At 38.5% G+C, this 27,462-nt stretch overlaps 2 protein-coding genes across 3 annotated transcripts in view; one reads left to right on the top strand and one right to left on the bottom strand.

The window, feature by feature from the left end:
- Positions 1-26,071, bottom strand: part of UQCR-C2 (Ubiquinol-cytochrome c reductase core protein 2) — a 30,436-nt gene extending 4,365 nt beyond the window's left edge. The window contains exons 1-7 of the mRNA XM_083135507.1: positions 25,970-26,071; positions 12,054-12,217; positions 6,495-6,686; positions 3,375-3,489; positions 3,098-3,199; positions 2,285-2,499; positions 1,110-1,329 (exon numbers count right to left, since the gene is read on the bottom strand). Coding sequence (XP_082991633.1) covers positions 1,110-1,329; positions 2,285-2,499; positions 3,098-3,199; positions 3,375-3,489; positions 6,495-6,686; positions 12,054-12,217; positions 25,970-26,014 — 1,053 coding nt within the window. The 5' untranslated portion in view covers positions 26,015-26,071. The remainder of the gene's footprint in view (positions 1-1,109; positions 1,330-2,284; positions 2,500-3,097; positions 3,200-3,374; positions 3,490-6,494; positions 6,687-12,053; positions 12,218-25,969) is intronic.
- An 888-nt stretch (positions 26,072-26,959) lies between these two features.
- Positions 26,960-27,462, top strand: part of rad50 (DNA repair protein rad50) — a 112,629-nt gene continuing 112,126 nt past the window's right edge. The window contains exon 1 of one of the 2 annotated variants that reach the window (XM_083135504.1): positions 26,960-27,048. The gene's annotated coding sequence lies outside the window, so the exon portion shown is untranslated. The remainder of the gene's footprint in view (positions 27,049-27,462) is intronic. The other variant, XM_083135505.1, reaches the window with a different exon arrangement.

Genomic DNA, 27,462 nt, shown 5'->3' with positions numbered 1-27,462 from the left:
ACTTTTGGCTGATTTGCGAAGATAAGGATGAGTGATGATATGATTAAATTGATGAATGGACACTCACAAACATCCATGCCGGGATTCGCACCCGAGACCCCTGGCATCATAGCGTGAACATTCGAGAAGAATATGCCAAACCCTTAAACCAGTGATCTTCAACCCTCTGGCTGTAATTTAGCAGCCCTATAGAGCCCGTAATGAAATAAAAGAATAAACAGAAAATGTGAATCAGCGAACTGAAAATATGAGTCAGAATTTCTTGTTCTGTACAATCATGCCCAGTTCATTGCTCTCTATTTGGTAACACTTGTGCCTGCAAACAGATCTTTTACAAAATGAAGAATGTGGAATCAAAATTGAAGTATCGACTGACCGACACATGTCATCAAAACTGTCTGCTAGTAGCCTCATCAAACTTCAAAGTAAATATTGACATGCTGGTGAAAAAAAAAACCAATCATCAATTTTGTCATTAAAGGGGTAAATAAAAGCTCTCGTGTAATGTGCTTTTCTCGTAACAAATATCATACAACATTGTTTGATTATGCTTATTTGCTGTGTTGCAGTCACTAACATCAGTTCAGAATGTGAAAGTGTTTTGTGTGTAAAGCTCATCTGTGAACGTGTGGCCCGTCAGTCCCTTATAGAATGTAAATATAGCCCGTTCTAGGAGAAACATTCAAGGCCACTGCCTTAAACAAACACTACATACACGACACAGTGAATGGTCCAGCCCTTTCAGCAAATCAACATGGATGAGACCGCTGTATCCAATTCAAAGTCAAGTTAAAATGACTTCTCTTTGGGATGGCTGGGATGAGGATGGTGTGAAACTTGTTTCCAGTTACCTGATCCAAGTCTTTATGCTACGCAAAAAAAAAAAAAAAAAAAAAAACATTCTGTAGGTCCCTGGCTGGCAAAATGTGGACAGAAATCGCCATCTGCAATTAGCAGACTTGGCAGCAGCACCATCTGCTTAGTTTCCCTTTATGCCCAGTTGACTAGGGAACTCATTGTACATAATATTGATGACAATGGTTCTCTATAACATATAAAATTAAATTAAAGGATTACTCTTTTATGACAGCAATAAACAAAAATGTTACCTTTGCAGCACCGCATGGGTCTCCAGCCACAGTGAAACCAAAGAGGCCACTGTCTGTGTAAGAAATGTTCAAAGCCGACAGTCCAAACGGTTCTGTGGTGGCTTGTGCAGCTGCCTTGTACAGGGGAGAGGATGCGATGTTGCCCCACTTCACAAGAGGTCCAAAGCCAAGAGCAGATTGCAATATGGTGAATGCAAGAGCTTCCTTTGAATTCTTCAGGCTGAAACAATTGCCAAAACAAGTCATGAATGCAGGAGAAATATCAATGGTGGTATCGTAATTCACTAAACTTTGAACATGTGATGCATACACTACAAATTCAAGAGGTATGCAATTGTATATTCTCATTATTTAAAGGAACCAGAAAGTGTGTGAAATCCCATCTTCTTTATGCATACCAAGTACAAGGAAAAGCTGTTGTTGAGCCACCTCAGTGGCCAATTTTGAAGTCCTAGCCTGGACATGGTAGTCCCTTATGAGTATCCCTTTGTCAACTCTGCCATCATACACCTTCATTGTGGCTGATTACTCTAAAGAAGCATATGTGACATGTTTCAGCTACTTAATATGAACAAAATACAGATTACACTGGAATAAGTATTATTTTTCTCTAAGAAAACAGTTCAGCACACTCCCCACGTAGCTTTCATCAGGCCAAAAATTGTTGATAGTTAATACACTGAAACCTCCATTTTATGTTTTCAGGGGACAAAGCTGAAAAAAATTTAAAATGGGGAAATTTTTTTAACACTGTCCTGTGTTGGGACCATCAACATTGGATGTAAAGTATGCAAAAATGTAAAATTAGGGTTCCATTGTATTTAACAATATCTTTTGCACAAGTTCAACAATTACAAGAGTGAAATACTGTTGGAAACAGTACAACTGATCTATTTTTTAAAATTTAAAATAATGTCAAATTAAAATGGCTGCCAATGCCATTCCAAATACACCATTGTTTATGTACACTCGCATTACTATTCATGTCATATGAATAAACTGTCTACTGGAGATTTTTTTAAAAATTCCTAGATTACATAATGTTGCCTACATACACCTGATTTTCTACCCTCAAGAAGAGAAGTGCTGAAATGTTGCCATAAAGTGAAACAAGGCGTGATTATTCAGGCATAATCTTTTGTGTTTGTGAAACTTCAATCAGATGAGAAACCTACCTTCCACCTTCTGCTGCGACAGCGATATAAGCAAGTTCAGTATTTGCTTCAACGCGAACCTCTCCTCCATAGTAAGTGGCCGCAGGGGGCTCTGCAGTGGTGCCTGACTTCAGGTCCATGCATTCAGCAAAGTTAACAAGCAAATCGTGATCCACACCAACACCTACAACTGCCCCTCTGTTGCTTGTGAAGAATCTGCCTGTGTAATGCTGGAGCTGTTGAAGATGAGCAAAAATAAAATTATTTTCCTGTATCAAGGTTCTTATTCAACTTGCTAAAGATGCATAAAGTGCCTGTAAATGATGCTCATTTTTGTTAATCCATTTGTATGGTCAGGAATTTATAGTTCAAAATATTGATACAGAGATGGTCTACCAAATTTAGTTCATTTTAATACCAGTTATACGTACTAGCGCCAGGACTTCTGAAATGTAAGGAAATATGCAAACTACAGTCTTCACGTAATTTTAAAATAGTGACACTAGCATCTCAGCTCCCATGTCAGGGTTTCAAATTGTTGTGCAATTGTTCTGCGAAAGAAAAAGACAAAGTCCAAATGCTTGTTTCTCGTGTGACAAATTTCAACCTGATCCAAAGTACATAATGGAAGATTTGAGAAAAAAAGAAAAGTTGAAAGCCTGGAGTGGGAAGGTGAGAGGCTAGTACAAGCTGACTGTTGAATTCAAAGCCCACCCATGGCTGCAGTGCTGGGTGATTCGTACACAGAGTGACATACGTGCTGACTACAATCTAATGTTTACTAAACTGTCTACCCATATACAAACAATAAACCACAAAATCATAAATACTTACATCTTCAGAAGAATGACTTCCTACTAGATGCGATGGACAATATAATGAATTTCCAAGCCCTGTTCTATATGCTGCTTGGTGAAGCAGTTCTATAGCTTTAACCTGAAAAACAAAAGTATGATATTAATGTTGCTTTAATCAATACAAGTATGATATCAGGGAGGCTATATCCAATTATACAACTGTATGTTAAGAATTTAGCATGGATCTATTTAATTCACTTTGCATAAATCACGAATTTTAAAAATCACTGTAATTAACATCACTCCATTTTTACCTGCGGATCTATCGTAGCAAGTTCAAGTTTCATTCTAGGTAAGTTGTCCTTTATTTCCCATGGCTTGAACAATTGTTTGCAAGAAGCTTCAGCCAAAAACTTCAGTGCGGTCTCACTGAAAAATAAAATAACGATGAAAATTAAATGAAATACCTGTACAAAGTTCAACCATTTATCAGTGCTTACTGAAATAGTACAAAATTTTTAAAATACTGAATGATGATGATGTTGAATTATTGTTTTAAGTCTACTTTATGCACAGATAGACTAATTGGGACTGGACCTACAGTTTAAAGTGGGATCTGAACCACTGTGCAATGTACTTCCACCAGGTATCGAACCCTTGATTAGACTAAATATTATCACAATAAATCAAAATTAAAAGCAGGCTAAATTCAGGTAAACCATAATATTAAATTAAATTCCATCACCTCATTTTTAATATGAGGATATCTACAGTTAAAATATGACAATATTGGATCTGTTGCAAGGGTGACTTACGAACTTGAAAATAAAGTGACATGGAGAATATTTGGATTTAAGGAAATGGAGAATATTTGGATTTAAGGAAGATGAGAACACTAAATGTTACATTACCTGAGAAGAACAGCACCAATACACTGAAAATATCAATTTTCAGGAAACCATTACAATCATACCATGCAGTTGGACCAATTAATCCTAAACCTTACAAGTACAACTACGTTCTAATATTTACAAGTGTTACACTAAATTGTCAGTGAAAATTTACATAATGCAATTATAACGATAGAATTGTATTTAGCTAAAAAAAAAAGCTTAACACTTTCGTTCAAGCTACAAGCAGGATTTTCAGTTTTTCACAAAACCTGACTTACTGTATAAAGCAGAGATGAAAATAACCTTTTACAAACTTTTATTTCTGAATTTCTAATTAACAATAAACAATTATGAGGAGGTCCTTGGTAAGTCTCCTTTACCTGATCTATACTGAAAGGTTCAGATACAGGAATTTACGGAGAATGCCCTGATTGTTTCGGTGAAGGTTAAAAAATGTAACCATACTTAAAAATGAACACAAAATAGAAGCTAATATACACATTGAGAATTATTACTCATGGTTGTATAGTTCAGCGCTGTACTTTTAACTTTGTAATGATCGACGCTAAAAAGGCCATATATTTGAGAGCTCTCAACACTTAAACAAGACTCACTACCGAAATCACTGCAACTTCTGGTTAGCACTTCCTCTTCATTCCTCCTGTCTGTATCCTTATAAAGTTTGGGTAGACGTCACCTCTCGCCGATCCATCACACTACAAGTCTTTTCTTCTTTCAAACTAATAGTTCACCATTCGTGTTCTCTTTTGGACTCGAACTATCAATGCACTTTTGTGTTCCGCGGTGACGAAATCTAACAAATGTGAAAAGCTCGAACGACTGCTAACTTTTCACATTTTTCCAGCAACGTGCGCGTGGACATCAACCACAAAGACATGACACTGTAACTCTCTTTCACAGACTGTTGCAACTAACTCGCACCGAAATTTATAAGCGTATTTTCCATTGTCTTTGGGACTCGCATTCTATTATTTAACAGGGGAGTGAAGTCTTTTTCATCCTCATTCGTTCCGAAGCATAAGTCCTACAACAATCGGTTATACAATGTTCTGGTTTATAAGGATGTAGGGCGGTGGAAAGTGTGCACCGCGGTACCCTGGCTGGCTTACAGGGGCACCGCGAAATGTTCCATTATTTTCAGTGAAATTATATGATTGTTCAAAATATGAGCTTATTTAGTACTTTTTGCACAAAAAATGTTTCTGAATTTGTAATATGTGTTTATTTTAACTTCAGGCAAGCAACCTAACATCATTAACTGAACATTGCAAGTGTTAGATAGGCTTACATTCTGGCTTGGGTGCCACGGAAATGTCTTGAAACACTAATGGCACCATGAAACAAAAAAGTTTGGGGACCCTGTCTTCCAGGGTAGTTTCTTTTCTCTATCTTATACTTCTGTGGCCAATTTCTTATTTGTTGGAATGGGACTAATCTGATTTTATTCTGCACAGCAACATGTGCAGTATTGTACCTGATGATTTTGACTACTTGTCCTACCTCAAATTTTGGCATCATCTACTCCCCACTAGGGTATAAAGTGGTACAGTCCTTGACACTTCCAGGTTGTAACAATTTCATTTATAATCAAATCTAATACTATTCAATAACAATAGCTAAGCCTCAATATTTCTTCAAATATAAAGGAAATGGTACTGTTACAACCTGGAAGGGTCCTTGACTGTACAAGAGGGAAGAACTAATCTGGAGATGGTACTCGAAATATCAAACTGAATTAGAAAAAAAAAACCTGAAACTTACACGCTTTTTTTTTGGAAAAATATAGTCCTATTCAATGAGGGGGGAGAAATATGTACAATGTGTGCTCCTGTCTTCCATTATAACAGATGAGAGTAAACTGTGCCATGTTATTAGTTACTTGTTTCAGATTATACCCAGTGTAACTATAGATAAAAAGATGGTTAATATATACATATACTGGTTTTCTGCATTATTATCGAACTATGGTTATTGTAGAATAATATACAATATATACACATATATATGAAAAGTGTAAAGCTTCATTTGGTTATTGTGCAGCTCAAATGCAGCCTGTGTACCGCTGGCAAAAGGGATGTATGTAATACCTCAACTCAAGCACGTACATGTATTATAATTACTTCAATTTAAATATTTTCCAATTGCAAGTACAGTAATCATGTACATTTGTCGCAGAAGATGTTGGAAATGACGTTAGCACTGTATTTACTAGTCATGAAAGCAAAACTTCCTTCCAGAACCTTACAATAATTGTTGATTGATTGATTTGGTGTTTTAAGTCCACTTTATGCACAGTAAAGCTAATTGGGACTGGACCTACAGTTTAAAGTGGAATCCGAACCACTATGTGCCTCCACTAGGTTCGAACCCGGGAGTAATTGTTGAGTAAGTTTGTTAACTCTCATTAGTCACAACTTCTAACATGTGCAATCTCAAAATGAAATCATCACACAATTTCTATTTCCTATTTTTGAGGAAACTTATGTTTACTGTACAAGATATAGTGTACATGACACTTACACTTGATTCCTTGTGCACTCCACGGTGTATGCTACATGCTCCCGGCCCGTTGTGCATGACAAGGAGGCTCCAACCTGCTGAAGGTTGCGTATTAGCAAGAACTGAGAGACATTGCTAGTTTTCAATCCAGCAGCAATGCGCAGAAGATGGGTGATGCCTCGGTTGTCTGCAGTCTCATTTCTAGATCCAGCCCTGCAAAATAAAAGGGTTCATGAAAATAATATTTTTTTAATAGAGTAAACTGCTTCCAATGTATTTTTATATCTAGAAATCTGAAAATTGTGGTGCATCAGAATACAGGATGTTAAAGGAACACAGTTCATTAAATGCCAATGTACATCTACTTATCATTAAAGTGCATCACAGTTAAGCTATGAATTACTTTATTTTTTTCAATCACTCATAACTAGACCTCGGATCTTAGGTTTTTAACCTATTTTTTTCCTTTACAGGTATGTAAAAAATAAGTTATGTCAGTGTTTTGATAAAAAACGCAACAACTGATGAAGTTTTATAATGCCTAAAAATAGCCTATTTTGCTTGTTAGAACCTATTTTAGGTTTATGCACCTAAATCAAGCCTTTTTTTTAGGTTTTTATATATTTTAAAGGTTTTACAGGATTTTTATGTCACACAGAGGCATCTGCTTTGTTTGGTCACAAAAACATTGACGAACCTGTTTGAAACATACTCTCTGTTGATTTCCCTTCCTCCAAGTCCATGGTGATTTTTCAAAGCTCTAAACAAAGCAAAATGTCTGGTGCCACTGTTACCTGTACAATCCAAAGTGGTCTGGCTCACTTTCACGTCACTTTGGTGCTTTGTGGCATTCACACCTTCCAAACTAACATTTCAGCATATAAGATAATCCTCACAGTCAAAATTGCGGAGTTTGACTGCAGATAACATGAAAATAGAGTGTTGCCTAACTACACGGCGAAGAGTGGATTTTAAGAGCAAATTTCCAATGATAAGTTTTGCCATGGCCGTAGGGTTAGGCAACACACATAACATTATGCAAGATAAAGCATATTTCAGGATATAGATGTCCCATTTTCATTGCCAGTGACTATACCTAAACAGTATTTTTCAGGAATTTTGATTCATTTTAAGTTTCTTTGAACGCACTTCAGGATTTTTACAGCCTAACTTAAGATATTTAGGACCTATTTTAGGGTTTTTAGAACCTATTTTAGGATTTTTAGAGCCTATTTTAGGACCCTAAAAGCACACTTTTTAGAACCTAAAAATCCAAGTTCAACTCATAACATATATATGATTGAAAATATGTTCTTATTGGCCCCATTAGTTTGTTGCACTTTTCGACAATAGGTGTAGTGCAGGTGTATCCTGGTGTCAGGCTGGTGCAAGGATATGACGTTCAACCAAGTAGACCGATAGCGGTGTTCAAGTTCAGAAGATTCACCAAATGCCTGTCTGCTGCTTTAAACACTAATTTGATTAGTTAGCACACATCATGCACTACACTTAGAGGCCAGCATAGTCTGCCTTTTACCTACCCACTGCCCGCTTGCACGCGATAACAGGTTTACCTGCTCGCCTGCCCACGGCAACGAGTCGACTTGCGTCTCTACCCGGGTTCTTGGTCTTCAAGGTGCTCTGCGCTTACAAGGTACCTGGGCATTCAACAAGACCCGGGCACCTGCAAAACCTGCTGGAAGGAAACAGCCCTCCGGCAACGTGTCGCTCCAGGTGTTTCATCACCACGCGGACGGCTGCAGCCAGTGTTGCCTACTTACGTAGCTACTAAATCCTACGAAGTCCTAGGAGGAGCTTCTTCTCCAAGGAGAATTTATATACTTAGCAATTTCAGTTCAGCGTAAGCAGTTTTTATCTTATTGCCAGGAAATGCACGCAATATTACAGCTTCATTTATCTAAATGAATGATCGAGCAAACAAAAATCTCCTCACTGAAAACTAATTGTTTTTCATTGCATGGTGCCTTAACCAGGCACGCAGTGGCGCAACCAGAGGGGGCAGGGTGCATTGCTCACAACCTTGGACGAAAATTGTCTAGCGGAGGGGTCAGGGTGGGGGTCAAACATTAAAGTACAAGTCTCATCAAGTTCAATGCCGTAGCAAAGGGGTAGCGGGAGTCGGCCCTGAGCGCCGAACGATCTAAGTGAGAAAAGTTTTAAAACAGAGAATGCTATGGCGGCCCGTGATATTATTTGCTATTAATGTTGGTTTGTTACGAGTTGGATGAATTAATTATGTAATACGTCGCTCCATCTGAAAAGAAAATATTGTAGATGGAAATTTTACATGCCATATGCATGTACATTCGGAATGCATTTATCATGCACTTTCTTTCTTTCAAAAATAGTTTGTGTGCTTGTTTTCCATTATTAGCTAATGTGAAATTGACGAGTTGAAAAAAAATATTTCTAATCCTCTGTTTCAACACAAATGCGTGAGAACCGACTTCTACCCCCCTTTTTGCGTGATTTATGAGGATAATAATGCCTTTCATGCTACTTTATTACTATTATTGTGATTGTTGTTGTTGTTACGTTTATCCAAGTACTTGCCCCCCCCCCCCAAACGAGGGTAACGGCAATTCCCCTGGCTGGCTACGGCCCTGGTGTTCACAGTAGAACAGTGTGTTGTTTGACTCGCGACCTCAGCGTCGAACGTGACATGTTTCAGTCCTGCCCTATATCACTATATATACGTATGTTGGTTATTTACGACATATACTTATGGATCCTGTGCCACGGAAAACCTATTTCAATGTGTGTGTGGGGGGGAGGCAACATTCGTAAATCTCATTTCATTGGTGATGTGGCTTACGAAGCTTTGAGTTCCCTTTTTTAAGTAGTGAAAATCTATTGCAGTTGGCAACACTGCAGAACGGTGTGGGCCCGGTGCAGTTTCTACTCGAAGCAACTACGTCATGCAGAGGGAGGGGTCTGCAGTTGATGGAAAGAACGAACTGAGACCTACTAGGTATCGTAAGACTGCGGGTACCCGGCGGGTCTACAATGCCTGCCAGGAACGATCTGGACAGGTGGGCATACAAGCTGCTCAAGCGAGGATGTTGCGCAGGTTGCATGGCATTTCAGGAGCGATGTCTCGCGAACGGGTCTGCTCCAGGTCTTGTGCAGGCCTCTGACTACACTACTCCAGAACATAGTGCAAATGGTGGAGACACCAAATACACTACTTAACACCAAATCATCAAAGTAGATGAGTCAAAAAGTGTAGCAGCTTTTGTAAACCAGAAATGTTGTCGGGATGTAGAGCTTTCAATTGTTACGAGTCAAATGTACATGCTGAGGCAAAACCAATGTGGAATCTTCTCCAACTTTATCACCATCCCATTTCATAGCTGTACGATTTGGCAACACATCATCACATGGTATGATGTCACGCTACGTAATCTCGAGGCCTCGTGTCTGAGCCAGAAGAATTGCTCGCCCACTTGGTCTCAGGTAGCGAAGCTACACACATACACTGGGGGAAAGCTCCATTGCAGTTAAGTATTTCAAATAAACCATGAATTAATTAATTAATAACGTAAACAGCTTTAGTCAGCTTATCAGCCATTAGGGCTAAAACTACCATAACTAATTTTGGGGTTTATTATTTTTATTTTTTTGAAAACAACTTCCATAGATTTGCATGGCCGATAACAGTACGGGTATTAATGCAAGAATTAATATTGATCTACTTTACCATACACAGGTGAGAACACTAAATCTAGGTGCCAATTGTTCAAGGTTATTTACTGGATATGTATATATACGTGAATGATGTTAGAATTGTTGTTATTAGTTATTCTATTTACTGTTAATACGTTGATTGTAATAAACCTAAAGAATGAAAAGATAGCTTTGGTTATAATTTATGGCTTATTGATAAGTTCTGTTGCTCTCACTACTAAGTACATAGTTATATGGCTTAAGGAAAATGGGGGCCCAGTATAACTTTCCATTGTGTGGTAAGACGTCGCTAGTAAGTTGCTTCATCTGTAGAGGTAAATTACGTGGGGAGGTCATAACCTGTATGTAGAAATGTATAACATATTAACAATTAGGTTTGAGGTAGTACACAAATGTACATACAAATTTTGATTCTGAGCGAGAAAATATAGCTGTTCGGTAAAATGGAAAGTTGCCTTAGTGATATAATGATAATACAGAGACTGTTTCAGAAATAAGTATGTGGAACAGGATATTTCATTGAATAATAGATTTAACACAATTACCATCTGTTTTACAGACCTTAGCTGTTGTGCTGTGGAGGTTAGTTTTAATTTTAATATAATGACTAGAATGCATTGGGCCAGTCACTTTAGAATTTTTGCATTTGTACATATTACTTAACAAATAAAAGAAACACAGAATTCACAGCTACTGCTATCCATGACTGCAGTACATGCAAGCATCTTTTGATAATTCCATTCTTATAAAAGCTTATCTATTTCTCTCTACAATGCATACAATTATATATTTTTCTATTTTGGTTATTTTATATCACTTTTCTAACAGTCTAGTTCATTTGTGATGACAAGTATTAATGATGAAATCTGTGACAAACACAATGACATATCTCAGGATCCCTGGCTTCACAGCATGTAACGCTACCATACAATTCAGCGTGTAAAATCATATAGCATATGGTAGTTGTTCCATGGATTTAGTCCATGATGGAACTTACTAATCAGCAATATAATTACATAAATACATACTTGTTTCATGGACCATACATATGGTCTAAATTGTATAATGATTTTCACAAGTTGTACATGAGGTTAGGTTTATGGTTGTAGAAATAAATATGGAAAAAATAATTTCTGCCCCTTAATGTCGCAAAAATATTAATCTTATGAGGAATTAGATCCTGAAAAGTAGATAGCACAAGTGATCTTGCTAGCATGTCACCATGTTCCTTCCATGCGAAAAGCATTGTATCCATACAGATTACAAAACTATGAAAATATTAAGGCTATCAAACCAACACTTCTATCCTACTCAAAGAGTATTAGCAGTAACACCATAAGATTGAAGGAAGTACAGTGGAATCCCGATTTTACATTTTCCCGCACTATACATTCAATCTTCTTGATGCCAACATAGCAAAATGTTATAAAATTTTCCTTCATTTTACACTTTCCCGCATTTCAAGTATTTTCAGCTCGGTCCCCTGAAAAACGTAAAATCAAGGTAAGGTAAAGTTCCCCGTGCATATAGTACTGTGCCATGAAGGCACATTTAGGGGATATGGGGGTAGGGCCCCATACATTATCGATCTCAGCCATTTTTCGTGATGTGATCAGCACCATGCTCCAGACACCTTTACCCCCAGTTACCTATTGATTTGAGGCTGGGTGAGCCCCAGAACTGCTCTTATGTGGAGACAAGGCCAGAAAAATTCCGACCTTAGATCACCCACCCTGGGATTAGAACCCAGGTCTCCCATTTGGCAGTCAGACATCCTACCAACTAGACTACCCCAGCTCTCAAATCGTAAAATCGAGGTTCCACTGTAATTATAACACTGAGAATTTAATCCATATGAGACACTAAACGTACCTGAATAGTACTGAAACTCGTGAGACTGGCGAATGATTCTCAACACTTGCAACTGCTAGCTTACTAGGCAGACAGATGGTCTTCACCTCCACGGGTGCCGAAGAAGGAGAAGAAGCGGGTTTTGCACATTCTGCACTAGTTGCAGGTTTTGTTGCATATCCTTTCTATTTAAAAAAAATATGTAACAGACCAAAAAGTAATCAGTGTATGCACAACCATAGCAAAAATAAATACATGTATCAGAGGCTAGAAAGCAAAATTTATTTATTTTTATTTCAAAGGGGTTGCAGTCCATTTTGTGCAAAATACACACATATATCATGTGAAACATCCATACAGTACATAATTGGTTAAATCACATACATAAAAACTAAACTTCCATCCAATAGAAATTTAAAACCTACTCAAAGTTTCTAATATCTGCTAAGGAATGACCAGCAAGGTGCATTTAAGGGGAGAAGTGAGGTATTTTCTATATGAATTCTTTTCTATTGATTTGCATGAGAACAGCACCAGTGCTGTATACTCTCAAAGCTTGAGATAGGATGTAATAGCTGGTAATAAAGTGGTAGAAAAACCACAGGCTCAACTTTGCTAATGAATAGAGAATTTCAAATAAGAAAAAAAGAGTCAAACTTAAAAGTTTTGTTTCAAATTCAACAGGTGCTAGTGAATATATATACATACGTGTATATATATTATAACCCCACCCATGAGAAAGTGGAAAGTTCTGAGTAGTTTATGAAGATTGTGCTTCATATGAATGGCTGCTGTTGCCAGCAGAGTGGTTAGTGTAGTGCACAACGAATGCCAGGGGCCCTGGGTTTGAATCCTGGCATAGGTGTGGGTGTTTGTGAGTGTGCGTTCATCAATTTCATTGTTCTCATCACCCATCCTCATCTTTGCAATTAGCTTTTGGCTAATTTGGCTTTTTTTGCAAAAAATTAGAGTTGGAAGTGGTCGGAAAAAACAGACTTTTTGGAAAAGAAACTGAGTTTTTTCCGTGGCTTTTTTCGGCTTTTTTCCTCAAAGTGTTTCAAATCAATAAAAATACATTACTTGGCTACGTTTATCTTATTTCACAGCTTTCATTTATCTCTCTACTGTAAAAGGATGCCCATATCTACATTTAAAGTACAAATTTCAACATGGAATTCATAGCTAGACATAAGCAGTTAGAAAAAATTACTGTTTCTTTGAATAGATAGTTATCTTCAAATTTCAGTAGGTTTTTATATACACACACTCACATAACTTGAGTACTTAAGCATAAATATATATTGTACCAGGTGTATAAGCTTAAATCTGCTGTTTGCTCATAGATGGCGTAAGTGAGTGTATGAAGCTACCATGGGCACGCCATACCTGGTGTTTGTATGAGTTGGACATCTGCCAACACAAATCAGTGCACATCGCCACCATGTGCAGACAACAACAGACAGTGTTCCTGTGGTAAGCATGTCTAGTTTTGTGCCAGAAAAAGAGCATATGCGGGAAGCTCTGCTTTTCTGCTTCCATTTGAAGAAATTGGCTGCGGAATCGCATCAAATGCTTGTGGAGCCCTATGGTGACAGTGCTGTATCGGAAACAACGTGCAGGGATTGGTTTCGTGGGTTCAAAGATGGCAATTTTGACCTGAGGGACAAGAAGTGTGAAAATCGGCCCAGGAAGTTTGAGGACCATCAATTGCAGCCTCTTTTGGACGAGGACGATACCCAAACACAAAAGATGCTTGCCGAGCAATTGGGTCTTACTCAAGCAGCCATTTCCATGCGTCTACGTGACATGGGAAAGGTTCAAAAGATCGGAAAATGGGTGCTGCATGAATTGACCGATCGGCAGCTGGAGAGACTCCAAAACACATGCGAAATCTTGCTTGCCAGACATAAAAGAAAGTCTTTCCTGCATCGGATTGTGACTGGCGATGAAAAGTGGATATATTTTGAGAATCCTAAACACAAGAAATCGTGGGTTGATCCCGGCCAACCATCAACATCTTCCTCGAGACCAAATCGCTTCAGCCGGAAGACGATGCTGTGTGTTTGGTGGGATCAACAGGGTATCGTCTACTTTGAGCTGTTGAAATCTGGTGAAACTGTCCCTGCCCACGGCTACCACCAACAACTGATGAAATTGTACCATGCTCTGTGTGACAAAAGGCCGGATTATCAACAAAGACATGGCAAGCTGATTTTCCTCCACGACAACGCCCCACAGCACACGTCAAGACTGGTCCAAAACTACTTGGAGACACGCAACTGGGAGGTGCTACCCCATCCCGCCTATTCACAAGACCTGGGCCCTTCCGACTACCATCTGTTTTCGTCGATGGGCCACGTCGTCGCTGAGCAGCACTTCGATTCATATGCAGATGTCCGAAAATGGCTTGATGAGTGGTTTGCCTCGAAAGAGAATTACTTTTTTTGGCGTGGTATCCAAAAATTGCCCGAGAGGTGGGCAAAATGTGTATCTCGCGAGGGCAAGTACTTTGAATAAATTTCTTGTTGCTTTCTATGACCAAACCATTTTTTTTTCTAACTACAAAACAGCAGATTTAAGCTTATACACCTGGTAAATAGAATCTAATAGTATAGTTTTCAATGTTTGACTTGTTTGGCACGTCCACTTTATGCACAGATAGGATCGAGACTGGACCTACAGTTTAAAGTGGGATCCAAACCACTGCGCAACGTGCCTCCACCGGGTATCGAACCTGGGATTCCTTGATTACAAGGCCACGACATTACCACTATGCCTTGGGGAGGCACTTTTCAATATTTGGATTTGCACATAAAGCAAAAGAAAAGAAGAAATCTTGCTACATCTTTTAACACTTAATAAAATGTATCTTTCATGATAGTGTTTCTTCTTGAACTATGTCTATAAACAAAAATCTAATATCAAACTCCTTTACATTTGTATTTGGCGTAAATATTTGTATTCTGACTTTCAAGTGTATCATGTATAATTTGACTTAATGGCCACTAAACTTGGTCATGGAACAAGATGTGATGTATTTTGGCCACCTAGTGTACTGGTTCTCAACCGTTGTGAGACCACAGCACGGTAAATTCATTTTATAAAGGTCAATGCCTTGCTCAAAACATTCTAATTTCTATTTTTCGAAGCAGTCGTGAAAAAATATCTATTTTATTATTTTTTTGTTAACTCATACTTAGACATATTCTTTATTATAATAATAATTGCTAACACATATGATTTAATTTTTATATATATTATTTTCTAAACATAGAATTATCAAGGCTGGTAGTGGTACAAAAAAATTAAAGGAAATTGGAAACCATTGTTAATTTGCAGAACACAACAATATTTGAAAACTTCTGAGAATTGAGTGTAAACATTAAGCACCAAGCTGTAAGCCGTATGACAGCCTTTGTCAGTAAGTGACTATGTGTTTCTGATTGTTGGGTTGGGAGTGGGAGGGATATATTTTATTCCGTTACTTTGGAACATAATACTGTAACTCTACAACTGCTTCTTTAGCTCTAGTATTTACTCCAACAGCATTTTGCCGACCACTGTGGCACAGTGTTTAGCAAAGCATGCTACGTTTTTGGATATTCCCCTCCCCCAAGGACATATTTCGGGCCTCTGGACCCCCACCCCCCACCACGAAAGACTTACAAAGTCCGAAAATGAAAATATACTTGTTTAGCATTTGTTGTATAATTGAGGGTTATTTACTTCCATCGAACTTATTGGAAGGCAAGGACAATGTCAAGAAAATATTAATCAGTAACTTTGCTTTTCATAAACTGGATCCAGCATCCTTTTTGGTTAGTCAATAAATATTCTTTTCTATGTCTTTTTGACACTAAATTTCTTAACTGTACTGTTGTTTTATACAAATTTTGGAGGTCTTAACTACACATAAGCTAGATAATGAATATGTACTGCTATATCTCTATTCTTTACCTATTCATATAATAATAACAATACAGTATCAATTAACTTATGCATTATGAATAGACCTATGAATTATATTAATATATTAACTTTATTTGTATAAAACATCTAATCAAAAATTTGGCCATTATCCAACAAGAATATCTGCATTTATATGTCACTTTGGGTTCTAAATCTCCTTTGTAGTAGCATACTGATCTTAAGCATTAAATGCAGTATATATGCATGTAGTTCGGCATACGTATTGTGAATAGTAAAGTTTTTAATTGTCGTGAAACATCTAATAGTTTATTATTAGCATTTGTTTCATTTTTTGTGACATCACAGGAAAGCAACTTTAGTATAAGTAATCATTTTGTTTCTAAAAGGTCAATGATATGACGACATAAACACATGAAAATTTGGATTAGCTAAGTTCATTTTATGCTCAGATGGGCGAATCAAGACTGGGCCTACAGTTTTAAAATGGAATCCGAATCACTACGCAATATGTCTCCACTAAGGATCAAACCTGGTACACTCTGATTATAAGACAGTGTTACCACTCTGTCACTGGGTAGGTAATACACAAACTCACATATGGCAAAAACAAATTAGTAACTAGCCGAAATGGCCAATGTGTGTCCCTTGGGTGTAAAATTATTTAGTTAGTTCCAAAATATGACTTCATGAACCTCTAAAATTCCTAACTGAGACTGCAAGTGGCATAGGCTAGCCGTAATTAGTAAAAAGCCAATAAATCCAAAATTTCCAGTTTTTTAAAAAAAAGTCAGCTTTTTAACGGAAAAGAACCGTCCATTAAAAAAGCCAGCTTTTTGCAACGCTACAAAAAATGAAGTAAAATAAACCAAATCAATGGCTGTTATTTTTAGCATGGGGAGATGCGTTACAACTGAGTAATTAGTGATTTTATGTGGTATCATTTGTGACATCAGGACATCATTTCCAACTCTCCATGATATGAAGTGTTAATTGTTACTTTCTTTTTTTAGTGTTGTGTATAAAATGTAACTACTTTTCAATGTTATGATGTAGCAAAGAATAGAAATTGGATTGGAAAACAAGATGAACATGATTACGTTGTTTCAGTGTATACAGGGTGTCATTTTAATGGCGCCCACGGACCACGGAAACGTATAGAGGACATCAAAACAAACAACTTTTTTCAGTAACATTTTTCTCGGAGCGTCGTTTCGGCGCTACAGTCGTTCAAAAAAGCCTGTTTTGCCACCTGAATGCTGGCAACCACACACAACATTTGATTGCATTTGTGACGTCATATCCCATCGTGAAGCGATGCATTACAGGGTTGCCAGGAACACACATATTCTGTGAAAAATGACATAACTACAATCAGCCACATTATGTACCGTAAAACAAAACGAGAAAACACGTTCTGTAACCTAACAGGCAGTAAACAAACGATACAAAAAATGGTAGAAAGAAAATAGAATTCAAGTGGAAGTGGTCATATCGAATTTTGTATCAGCTTGCATGTCAAATATTTGCAAATCTAGTTACCAAGTTGGCATCTACAATTTAGTCTATCCACTTTGTCCTTCTGATACTAGTTGTCTGTGACACACTGAACAGATGACAAAATAGAAATGAAAGAACTCAAAATTCCAAAGGTAAGCAACACATAATATAATGTATATTCAGGGCATTATGAGGCAAGTGACAAAAATGGTTGAAAATACAGGGATATAAATAGTAGTAAAACAAACTCTCCGACGACTGTGTTTATCTACGCACCGGATACACATGTAATAGTTTGCAACTCTGAACAGGGCAGTATATTCGCTACTGATTCATCATTAGATTGTTATCAGCACAATTATCTGTACTTTGTTATCAGCACAAAGTACCACAAGGCATCTGGATATCAACCTTGCAACGAGATTTGCAAATATAATTGACATGTAGCTGGGCGTAAACAGCCACATGTAAGTTGTAAGTACAATAAAAGTTATTGTTGTTGATATTTGACATGTAGGCTGAGACAAAATCCGATATTGACTCTTCATTTTGAATACGTTTTTACCATTTCTCATATCGTTGGTTCACTTCCCCCTTCCCCTGAGATGACTGCTGATCTTCTGGCTGGTAGGCTATGATGTTCGGTTTACTGGACGCGTTTCTCGTTTCGTTTTACAGCTGATAATGTGGTTGGTAGTTTGTCATTTTTCACAAAATTTGTGTGTTCCTTGCAACCCTACCGTGCGCTGTTTCGCCGCAGGAAATGACGTCACAGATACAATGAAATGTTGTGTTGGGTTGCCAGCATCCAGGCGGCAAAACAGTCTTTTTTGAACGGCTGTAGCGTCGAATTGACGCATCAACGTGAAAAATGTTACTGAGAAAAGTTCTTTGTTTTGATGTCCTCTACACGAATCTGTGGTCCGTGGGCGCCATTAAAATGACACCCTGTATAGTATAGGATTATCATATTAGTCATTTAGGATCATGCGTATCAGTTGTTAATGTAACGTCAGCTACCCAGCAAGGGCTGGTGTTGTTCAGAAGTATGATATTGCACACATGTATGCAGTGCTCGAAGTGGAGGGGGTGTGGGGGGAATGGTATCCTCAAGCTAGCAAAAATTGTGCAAAGCATGCCTTCCTTGTCACATTATCTCCATGTTAAAACATGGGAGCATTTCCTTTCTACCTAGCTCTAATGCTCCGGTACGCATTCCCCCAGCTAACAATTTTCACTTCAAACACTGCATGTAGGGTGTTTACAACTATAGTTTTCACAGATTTTTGAGCACAGAAATGTTCTCAAAATCTTATGATAGTAGATGGGTGTTAATATATTGTCTATGAGGGAGTGGTGTGCTCAAGATTTTCGAAAGGGAGGGGTTATGTATACTTTTTCTTGGTAGTCAACCCTCATTTTGTCATATTTTCCAACCTTGGACATTCTCTTTTTTAGGAATATTGAGCCAATGGGGGGTAAGGTTATAACCTCCATCAACCCCCCCCCCCTTTTGGGCACGCCACTGCTATGAGGGTCCTTAAGCAGCAGTTCAGATATTATATTGTGTAAATGGTATGATGAGCCAAGTCAATGCAGAAGCTGAAAGCTGGACCACTTGGTAGTCAAATTGTGAGTCAACTGATCCAAGTGCTCAGCCACTCAGTTAGTGGAAGCGTCCATGTAAATTATACAACAAGGTGCTTTTTTCAATTAACACTAACCCTGCACCAGAACTGCCAAAATTTAGGCACTGCATAAATCAGTTCAGTCTAAGTTCTGCTTATGTAATTTTTTCTATTTCAGGATAATAAGAAATGCATTACAAATACTGAAAATGACTGCAGAAGAAACTTGCTTGGAGAAATTTATTTGTTCATTTCAAAGTGGCAAAGCTACTCAAAATGTATAAAGAGTAGAATTGCAAAAAAGCCAGCCACAGAATGGCGACGTGTGCGAAAAGTAGCAGAGGAAATGCAACAACATTCGGCATGAATACACATAAGTATACAACAACCTACACCAGCATATGACAATGCATCGACAATGAGCATCACACCAAAAGTCTCCAAATGTAGAGGTCATAGACCTCACCCGATATGGCATTAGTAGGGCATGTGGTCACCCCTCACAGATTGCACTAACCTATTTCACTTGAAGTTACTGTTATGAGTTTACAGGTTTGTAGTGACATATTTTACAACTAGCTAAAAGAAATTTACATGATGTAGCAGCCAAGAGAAAGATATTGGCCAATCCCAGTGGACACATATTGCATAACGGTTCACATACAATTTTAACCCAAGCTGACCGAGAGTAAGGGGGGGGGGTTAGATTTTTCAACTATTTGAAAATAAATTTCATGGTGTCCTAGGATGTTCCCAATATTTATTTATTATTTTTGTTTATAAAAACAAATGTAATGTACACTCATGGACAAAATTAAGAGAATGAACACAGAATGGCGACGTGTGCGAAAAGTAGCAGAGGAAATGCAACAACATTCGGCATGAATACACATAAGTATACAACAACCTACACCAGCATATGACAATGCATCGACAATGAGCATCACACCAAAAGTCTCCAAATGTAGAGGTCATAGACCTCACCCGATATGGCATTAGTAGGGCATGTGGTCACCCCTCACAGATTGCACAATGATGTCCCATGCTGGTCATGAGACTGTTGAGGATATCGTGGCAGTAGCATCCACTCCTGCACCAAGGCATTCCTTAGCTCCTGGATAGTTCAGGGAGGTGGTTGACGACGCACAATGGCCTTGCCAAGAGCATTCCAGGCATGCTATATCAGGTAAAGTCAGGGGACTTGGCTGGCCAAACCATACGCTGGATATCCTCTGTTTCCAGATATTCATCCACCAGATGGACCCTATGTGGATGGGCATTGTCATCCATGAAGATGAATTGTGGACCAACAGCACCCCGGAAAAGACACACATAGGGCTCCAGGATCTCCACCCTATACCTGTGACCCCTCAGGGTGCTTCCATCAAACACATGGAGCGGTGTGCGGCCATCCAATAAGATACTGGCCCACACCATAACACCATAGAGCCGCCATAGCCGTCCCTTTCAACGATGTTTGAGGTCTGGTATCGGGCACCACCTTCTCTCCATGTGAAGATGCATTGGGAATCACTGTCCAAACTGAACCTGGACTCGTCGCTGAACAGAACATGGCCCCACTGGTCTTGGGTCCAGGGCTGATGTTCCCGGCACCACTCATGACCAGGGCTCTCTTGTGGGCTGGGGGTGAGCGGTACACACACGGTGGATCGTCTGGCATACAGTCCCCTCTCATGAAGCCTTCGGGACAAGGTTTGTCAGGAAACAATGGTTCCGGTGGGCACAGAGAGGTCACGGGAGAGCTGTGTAGCTTTGGCTTTTCCGTTGAGCCTCGCTGTCAGTGCCACATAACGGTCCTCGTTGGTTGCTGTGGGCCGTGGATGCCCTTGCCCAGGCCTTTTGGTTATGGATCCCGACTCCTGGAACTGCCTCCATAAATTACAGATGATGCTGGGGGTGACATTGAGCTCTCGGGATACCTGCGCTTGAGCCGGGCCTGCCTCCAATCTGCCCAGTATTCTCCCGAAATCCATCGTCTAGGCATACGTGTCTACCCATTGAACCACACTGTGTATCAACTCACCAAGTCTGTCTCAAAACACGATATGTACACGCTGAACTGTTTGAACGCAATACGCGGTGGGTGGGCTTGCAGCAGTATTTATGCTTACGGCAACCGCAGCGCCGCCACCACTATCCCATTCGCTTACGTATGCACATCCGTTAATCGATGTTCTCATTGGGGCACAATCTTTGCACGTTTGGGTCAGTGACTCACCTGGAAAATGACATTATGTGTTCATTCTCTTAATTTTGTCCATGTGTGTAATTAGGAGGCAAAATGCACTTGGTGCGCATATCAGGCGCCATCTTTGAATGTGTCTCATTTGAGACACTCATGCCAGTGACAGTGTTCAATTGGTTGGTAATGATGGTAATTACTGTAATTATTATATTTAAAAAACAACAGCACTTCTACAAACAAAAAAGCATTAATAAAAAAAATATTATGAATTTTGTGAGTTTTAGTGAATGATAAAATATGAGAGACATGCATGCAATAATTGGTTATTATTTTTTATTAATGATAGTAATTTTTGTAATTATTATAATTAATAAATAACTGCACATAATCAGCAAAGGAAGCAGTGATTAAATAATTAAATGTTTTTTTGAATGTTAGTGATAATAAAAAGTATGGGCTTGTGTGCTGTCTCCCGGTATGTAAGTTTCTCGTAAGGAATGGGTAAGCTACAGACTAAACATGTAGTCCTGATGAGCACATCTGATCATGAAATGGACTTAAAACAAGCTTTTACATGTTTGTGTCTCAATTTAAATGTTGATGTCATAAAATATGAAACAAATTTTAATATCAAAATATTCGATGTTTTGGGACAATTAAAAATCTTTACTGTTCACAACACATATGGAGAAGTATACGCATTACGTGAATGTGTGTATATATATCCCGTTTAACAAAGCTTCTTGATGGTGCCTGGTTGCAATTAGCCTTAAACCCCTCTAACGATGCACGGGTAGCCCCACGAACCATGCATGCGTAGCCCCACAAACCATTCACGGATAGCCCCACAAACCATGCACAGCAAAGTTAGGTTAGGCAAACAGTTAAAATTTGGGGTCGTAGTAATATCAGGAATATATATTTTGTTCTTTAAGTCTGGACTTTGAGCTGGTGTTTGTAGTAGTTTGGGCACTTTCCATATTAGCAAATTCATGTTAACTAACACCCTAGCTTACTGTCATTGTCTTGTTGGAATCTGTAGATAGGCAGCATGTACATTTTTTGGGCACTCTGCTTTACTTTGTTCTTCAATATGTCCAAATACACACATGCATCCATGATACCATCAATAAAGTGGATGGTACCAACACCTTTGGACGACATACAGCCCCAAATCATTAATGATCCACCACCGTGTTTAACTGTTGGAACTGTGTTAATGTGATCATTGTCTTTATTTGATTTTCTCCAGACCCTATTTATCCCATCTGACCCGTATATATTAATCTTGGACTCGTCTGACCATATGACACTATCCCAAAATTCCTTGTCCTTGTGAATGTGCTCTTTCGCGAATGAAAGTCTATTCCTGCAATTCACCTTATTTACATATGGCCTCTTTCGTGGTATTCTGCCATGATATCCATGCTTCCACAAGGCACGTCGGACAGTTTGATCGGACATCATCTTGCCAGCAACATTTTCTACTAACGGTAGTAACTGAGGAATACTTAGTCGGGGGTTTTCTCGCACTCTTTTTAAAATAAAGTGTTCATCACGTTTATTCAACCGTCTCTCTTTTGGTTTTCTCGGCACATTCTGTGTTGAACCTTCCTCTCCAAATTTATTTACTATGTATTGAACTGTGGAGTGTGATCTATTGACTGTTTGTCCAATTTTTCTTTACGAATAACCTCTAAGGGCTAAATTTATAACATCATCCTTCAGATTGGAACTAAGTTCTTTCACCTTGCCATTTCGAACATGCTGATAGATAGACGATAGGCCTACAACAATACCTACGCCAGCATTTTGCTCGCGATCAATTTACAACTTCCTTATGAACATAAACATTAGCCTTGTCACTGTGAAGGACTTTTAATTCAATGGAAGCGTCACACTGTAAATTGTTCGCGACAACCATTCATAATGCACAGCTCTTCATGGATGTATCTGATTAAAATAATGTGCAATGGCATGCGAACGTCTCTCCATAGACGTCACTTTGATCTCGATGCATTACCGAAGCGCTAAACAAATTTAAGGCATTTTTCTAACACCTCGAAAAGGAGCAAATTGGTACAAGAATTCAGTCATAAATTTTTACTGGTTAAAGATACGTCGAAAAAACCTCCACCATTGCATTTCTCGTGAAATTCTAGCCCATTTTGATATGTCGCACGACCCCCTTCCCATTTAAAATTCTGAAGTTGAATTCAAGATGGCGGACATCAAAATGGCCACCGACCGTGTGGGTGGCGTCAATGTGGTTCCCCCTTGGCCTGATAACGATTGGTCATCACCATTTCCATGTTGCACGCTGCAGTGGCCTTCTACTGGGGGTGTTAAGTGACTTATTGAGCCACCCTGTAGATGTATTGTGTAATCAGTTTACTAGTTGTTATACTCACTAAATATGCAGTCGCACTTACGTATATGCACATAATATTTGGGGGTAACGTGTTTAAATTGCACGTTGAGTTGTAGAACTTGTAAAATAACGTTGTTAATTATCGCAATGATTCCCCATAAACAAACATAGCAACCATGTTTGATGATGTGAAGAAATGACTATCAACGTCCGTTCCGCTGTCTAGAGCGTTGCGACGCTGTTCAGAACGATTCCCTTTGGTTCACAGCATTGGTCGTGGAAGAATGGTGGAGAGAAATGAAAAGATTGTTAATGTGCTACAGTTATATAAGTGGAGTGTAGAAGAGGATGGTCGTGGTTTGGTTAACAAATTGATGGAATTTGGTGTTCTGCCGAAGGAGGGTAGTTACATGTATCCACACGGGCACGCTTTGACATTGTACAGAAACCGTGCGTGTACTGATAAGAGCATGTGGAATGCGGATTTTAATTAGAGGTAAGTTTGAAAACGGTGATTCAGTTCCTTTGATTTAAAATGTCTCTTCACCAGTTACATGCTACAAAAGCGTAGAACCATGGACGTATAGGTCACACACCATTAGCGAATAACCCCACGCATCATTCAGAGGAAGGTTAGGTTAGTTGCAGTTGGGTTAGGCAAACATAGTTAAAATTTGGGGTCGTAGAACCATGCATGCATAGGTCACGCACCATTGGCGAATAGCCCCATGCACCATTCACAGGAAGGTTAGGTTAGGATAGGTGAGACGGATTTCTTCAAATTTACAGGAGAAAGTACTTACGCAAATCATTTTCTGTAGCGTTGTTGAAGTTCGGGAATGTAGTTTTGATCCATTTTAATGTGAATGTATGTGGTTTTCTACGAAAATCTCTTTCCGACGTGCTATTGCTGCTGCCGCCATTTGATTTCTGCACGAGAGCACAATGTTCTGTGTGTTAGATGACGTAAACTCCGTAGTCAGTGTTTCAACCTGCCGTGTTTTCGCTATAAGATGATGTGTCGAGGATGCATCATGAAGTTGTTGCCGGGTGTGAAAGATGCCATGGAATTTGTACTTCAACACGGAATCTTGAAGAAAGAAGTGGATTGCAGGACATGGAAAGTTAAAATTAAAAGAATTCCGTGTATTTTCTTTAATCGAGAAAAACTGATGTTGTCCGTATATGCTAAATTGAACGAAAGGAGTGCTAATGGAGCCTAACCTAACAGGCCTAACCTAACCCAGTAGGCATACCTCGTCCCCATGCTGGTTCGTGGGGCTAACATCAATGGTTTTTGGGGCTACCCGTGGATGGTTTTGGGAGCTCAATGGTTTAATAATTACTCTTTATGTCAAAAATAGAACTTTTTTTTATGAAAAAATTTTGTGGTGTTTTTAATGTTTTTTTTAAATTTAGGTATTTTTCGGTAAACAAGGCTGCAACACTGCATGCATACTCCAAATCGACAAAACACTGGCACAACGCACGATGAACGGGTAAGCTATCGCCATATTGTGTGTGGAAATAAGGAAGAACAGTAAGTAGTAGTTAATGTAAAAAATAGACATTATTTTCATAAGAAATTCATTATTTCCCCTAAAAAAATGTTCCGCAATGTAAAAAAGTGCGAAACAAATGATTTAAAGGTGTCTCACCTATAGTAAAGTAGTACCACGTTCGGCAAACATAGTTAAAATTTGGGGTTGTAGAACCATGCATGCAGGTCACGCACCATTGGTGAATAGCTCCACGCACCATTCACAGGAAGGTTAGGTTAGATTAGGCAAACATAGTTAAAATTTGGGGTTGTAGAACCATGCATGCATAGGTCACGCACCATTCACAGTAAGGTTAGGTTAGTTGCAGTTGGGTTAGGCAAACATAGTTAACATTTGTGATTGTAGTATATCAGGAATATGTACGTATATTTCGTTGTGAATCGATAGATCTTGCGATAAATAACAAGCAATTCTACATTGTTGGTTGAGATCATGGACCCCCAAATTTTAATTTCAGATTCGTGGTTGTGAGGCCTAAATTAGTGAGTATGCGAAATATTAACAAAATTGGATAATATCTCTATATTGTAATTTGCTCCGGAAAAGGTTGCTGGCATGTTGAATATATGATCAAATAAATGCATTCATTACATTTGCCTCAGGTTAGAGCGCTGTAATTTGGTTCTTGCTATTGAACTTGCTGATCATAAAATTTGCTAAAATTAACTCGTATTCGTTTCTTACTACTACAGAACATTTACTTTCATTAAATAAATTAGATACTCGTAATTACGCTAACTTACCGATATTGATCTTAATAAGGCATATTTTGGTGTACGGCAAGCCATTCCTGTTCACGAAAACGGAAATTATTCCAGCTGCGTTACATTCAATATGGCAGCAGAAGACAGAAGGAAACTGGTTACACAAATTGACCAGTAGAGGATCATACATTTTTAAAAAAATAACAAAATACTACTGTTAAAGTACACCTTCTCTATTCTCTTCGCTATGAAATTGAAAAATTTTCTTTTTATTTACAAGCAAATCACACATTTTATATTTGTTAGGCGCAAGAAATAACAAATAATATGCCGTTTTGCAAAGATGGACAAGCAGTGACATAGGAAAGAGCAGATGGATAGTTCCAATGTTCCGACCATCCAACTTCCAACCCATTTTATTCTATTTATTTGTGTCTGTGTGTGTGTGCATTATCCGAAAGTTGGTGTCTGGTAATTGACATTCTTCCCCGAATTATCTCATCGCAGTATTTCTTATACCTCGGGACACAGGCATAAATCCAGCATATATGGTTTGTCTATGGACACAAATATAAACAACAAGCCCCACCCTTCGATGGTATACATTTCAAAAGTAAATGCAAACCATGACATGCCTAACCATGGATGTATGATACTTTTTATGCCTAGAGTTCCTCTCTCTCTCTTCTCCTCCTCCCCCTCTCTTAACCCTTTTCTCTCTCTCGTTAGGTTTTGTCTATTGAGACGTATTACTACATCGAAGGGCGGTGCAACCTATATCTAATCTGTGGGCGGTGCTTTGTGCTTCACATTTGTGTGAGTCGGAGAACTTGTCATTTCTTGTGTTCCTTGCCTTTTAGTGTCTACGGTCCCATATGTTTGGAATTGCATTACTTTTACAGACAGGGCCGGCAATGTCATGCACAAAAATAATAACAATATAGTTTCTGTTAATTTATTCATTTGTTGCTTCACCCCTGTTATATTTTACGCGCGTTCAAAGAGTTGTTGCGCACCGCCGATTGGGTTGTAGGACAAATAGCATCGGCATCACGTCCCGAAAATTTGCCGCAAAGTTTCAATCTTTTTTGTTACAGGGGCGTAAATTTATTTACGTGGTAAGCAAAGCTAAAGTATTACTGAGTTTCTGTGAAGTACTTGCTAATCGGATGCGCCTTATTTATTGTGTTGAATTATTTTCAATATTTATCTATTATTTAGCGTATGTATGTGATTTTTTTTTTTTAAATCTACAAAGCCATGCTAGTTTACACGTAGCTTTCAACATGTTAGAACACGAACCGTTCCATTGTTAATACAGTATGTAACATTCTTATTCGTACACACGGATTTTCAAAGAAAATGCTTTAATATCTGAAAGGAAATACACTCTTTTGAAATTGTTTCTATACTATTCAATAACTAATATCATTAAGAACATAAAATCTACCCAAATTCTGTATAACCAATGACAATAATAAATTAAATGAAACTGAAAGAGAAACATGCCATTTTTTTGTAGAACTTTTCTA

Source organism: Lepisma saccharinum, chromosome 14 (genome assembly GCF_977018435.1).
Source record: "Lepisma saccharinum chromosome 14, izLepSacc3.1, whole genome shotgun sequence".
NCBI lineage: Eukaryota > Metazoa > Arthropoda > Insecta > Zygentoma > Lepismatidae > Lepisma > Lepisma saccharinum.
Note: the sequence above shows the minus strand (reverse complement) of the source record. Positions and strands in the feature narration are given on the sequence as shown.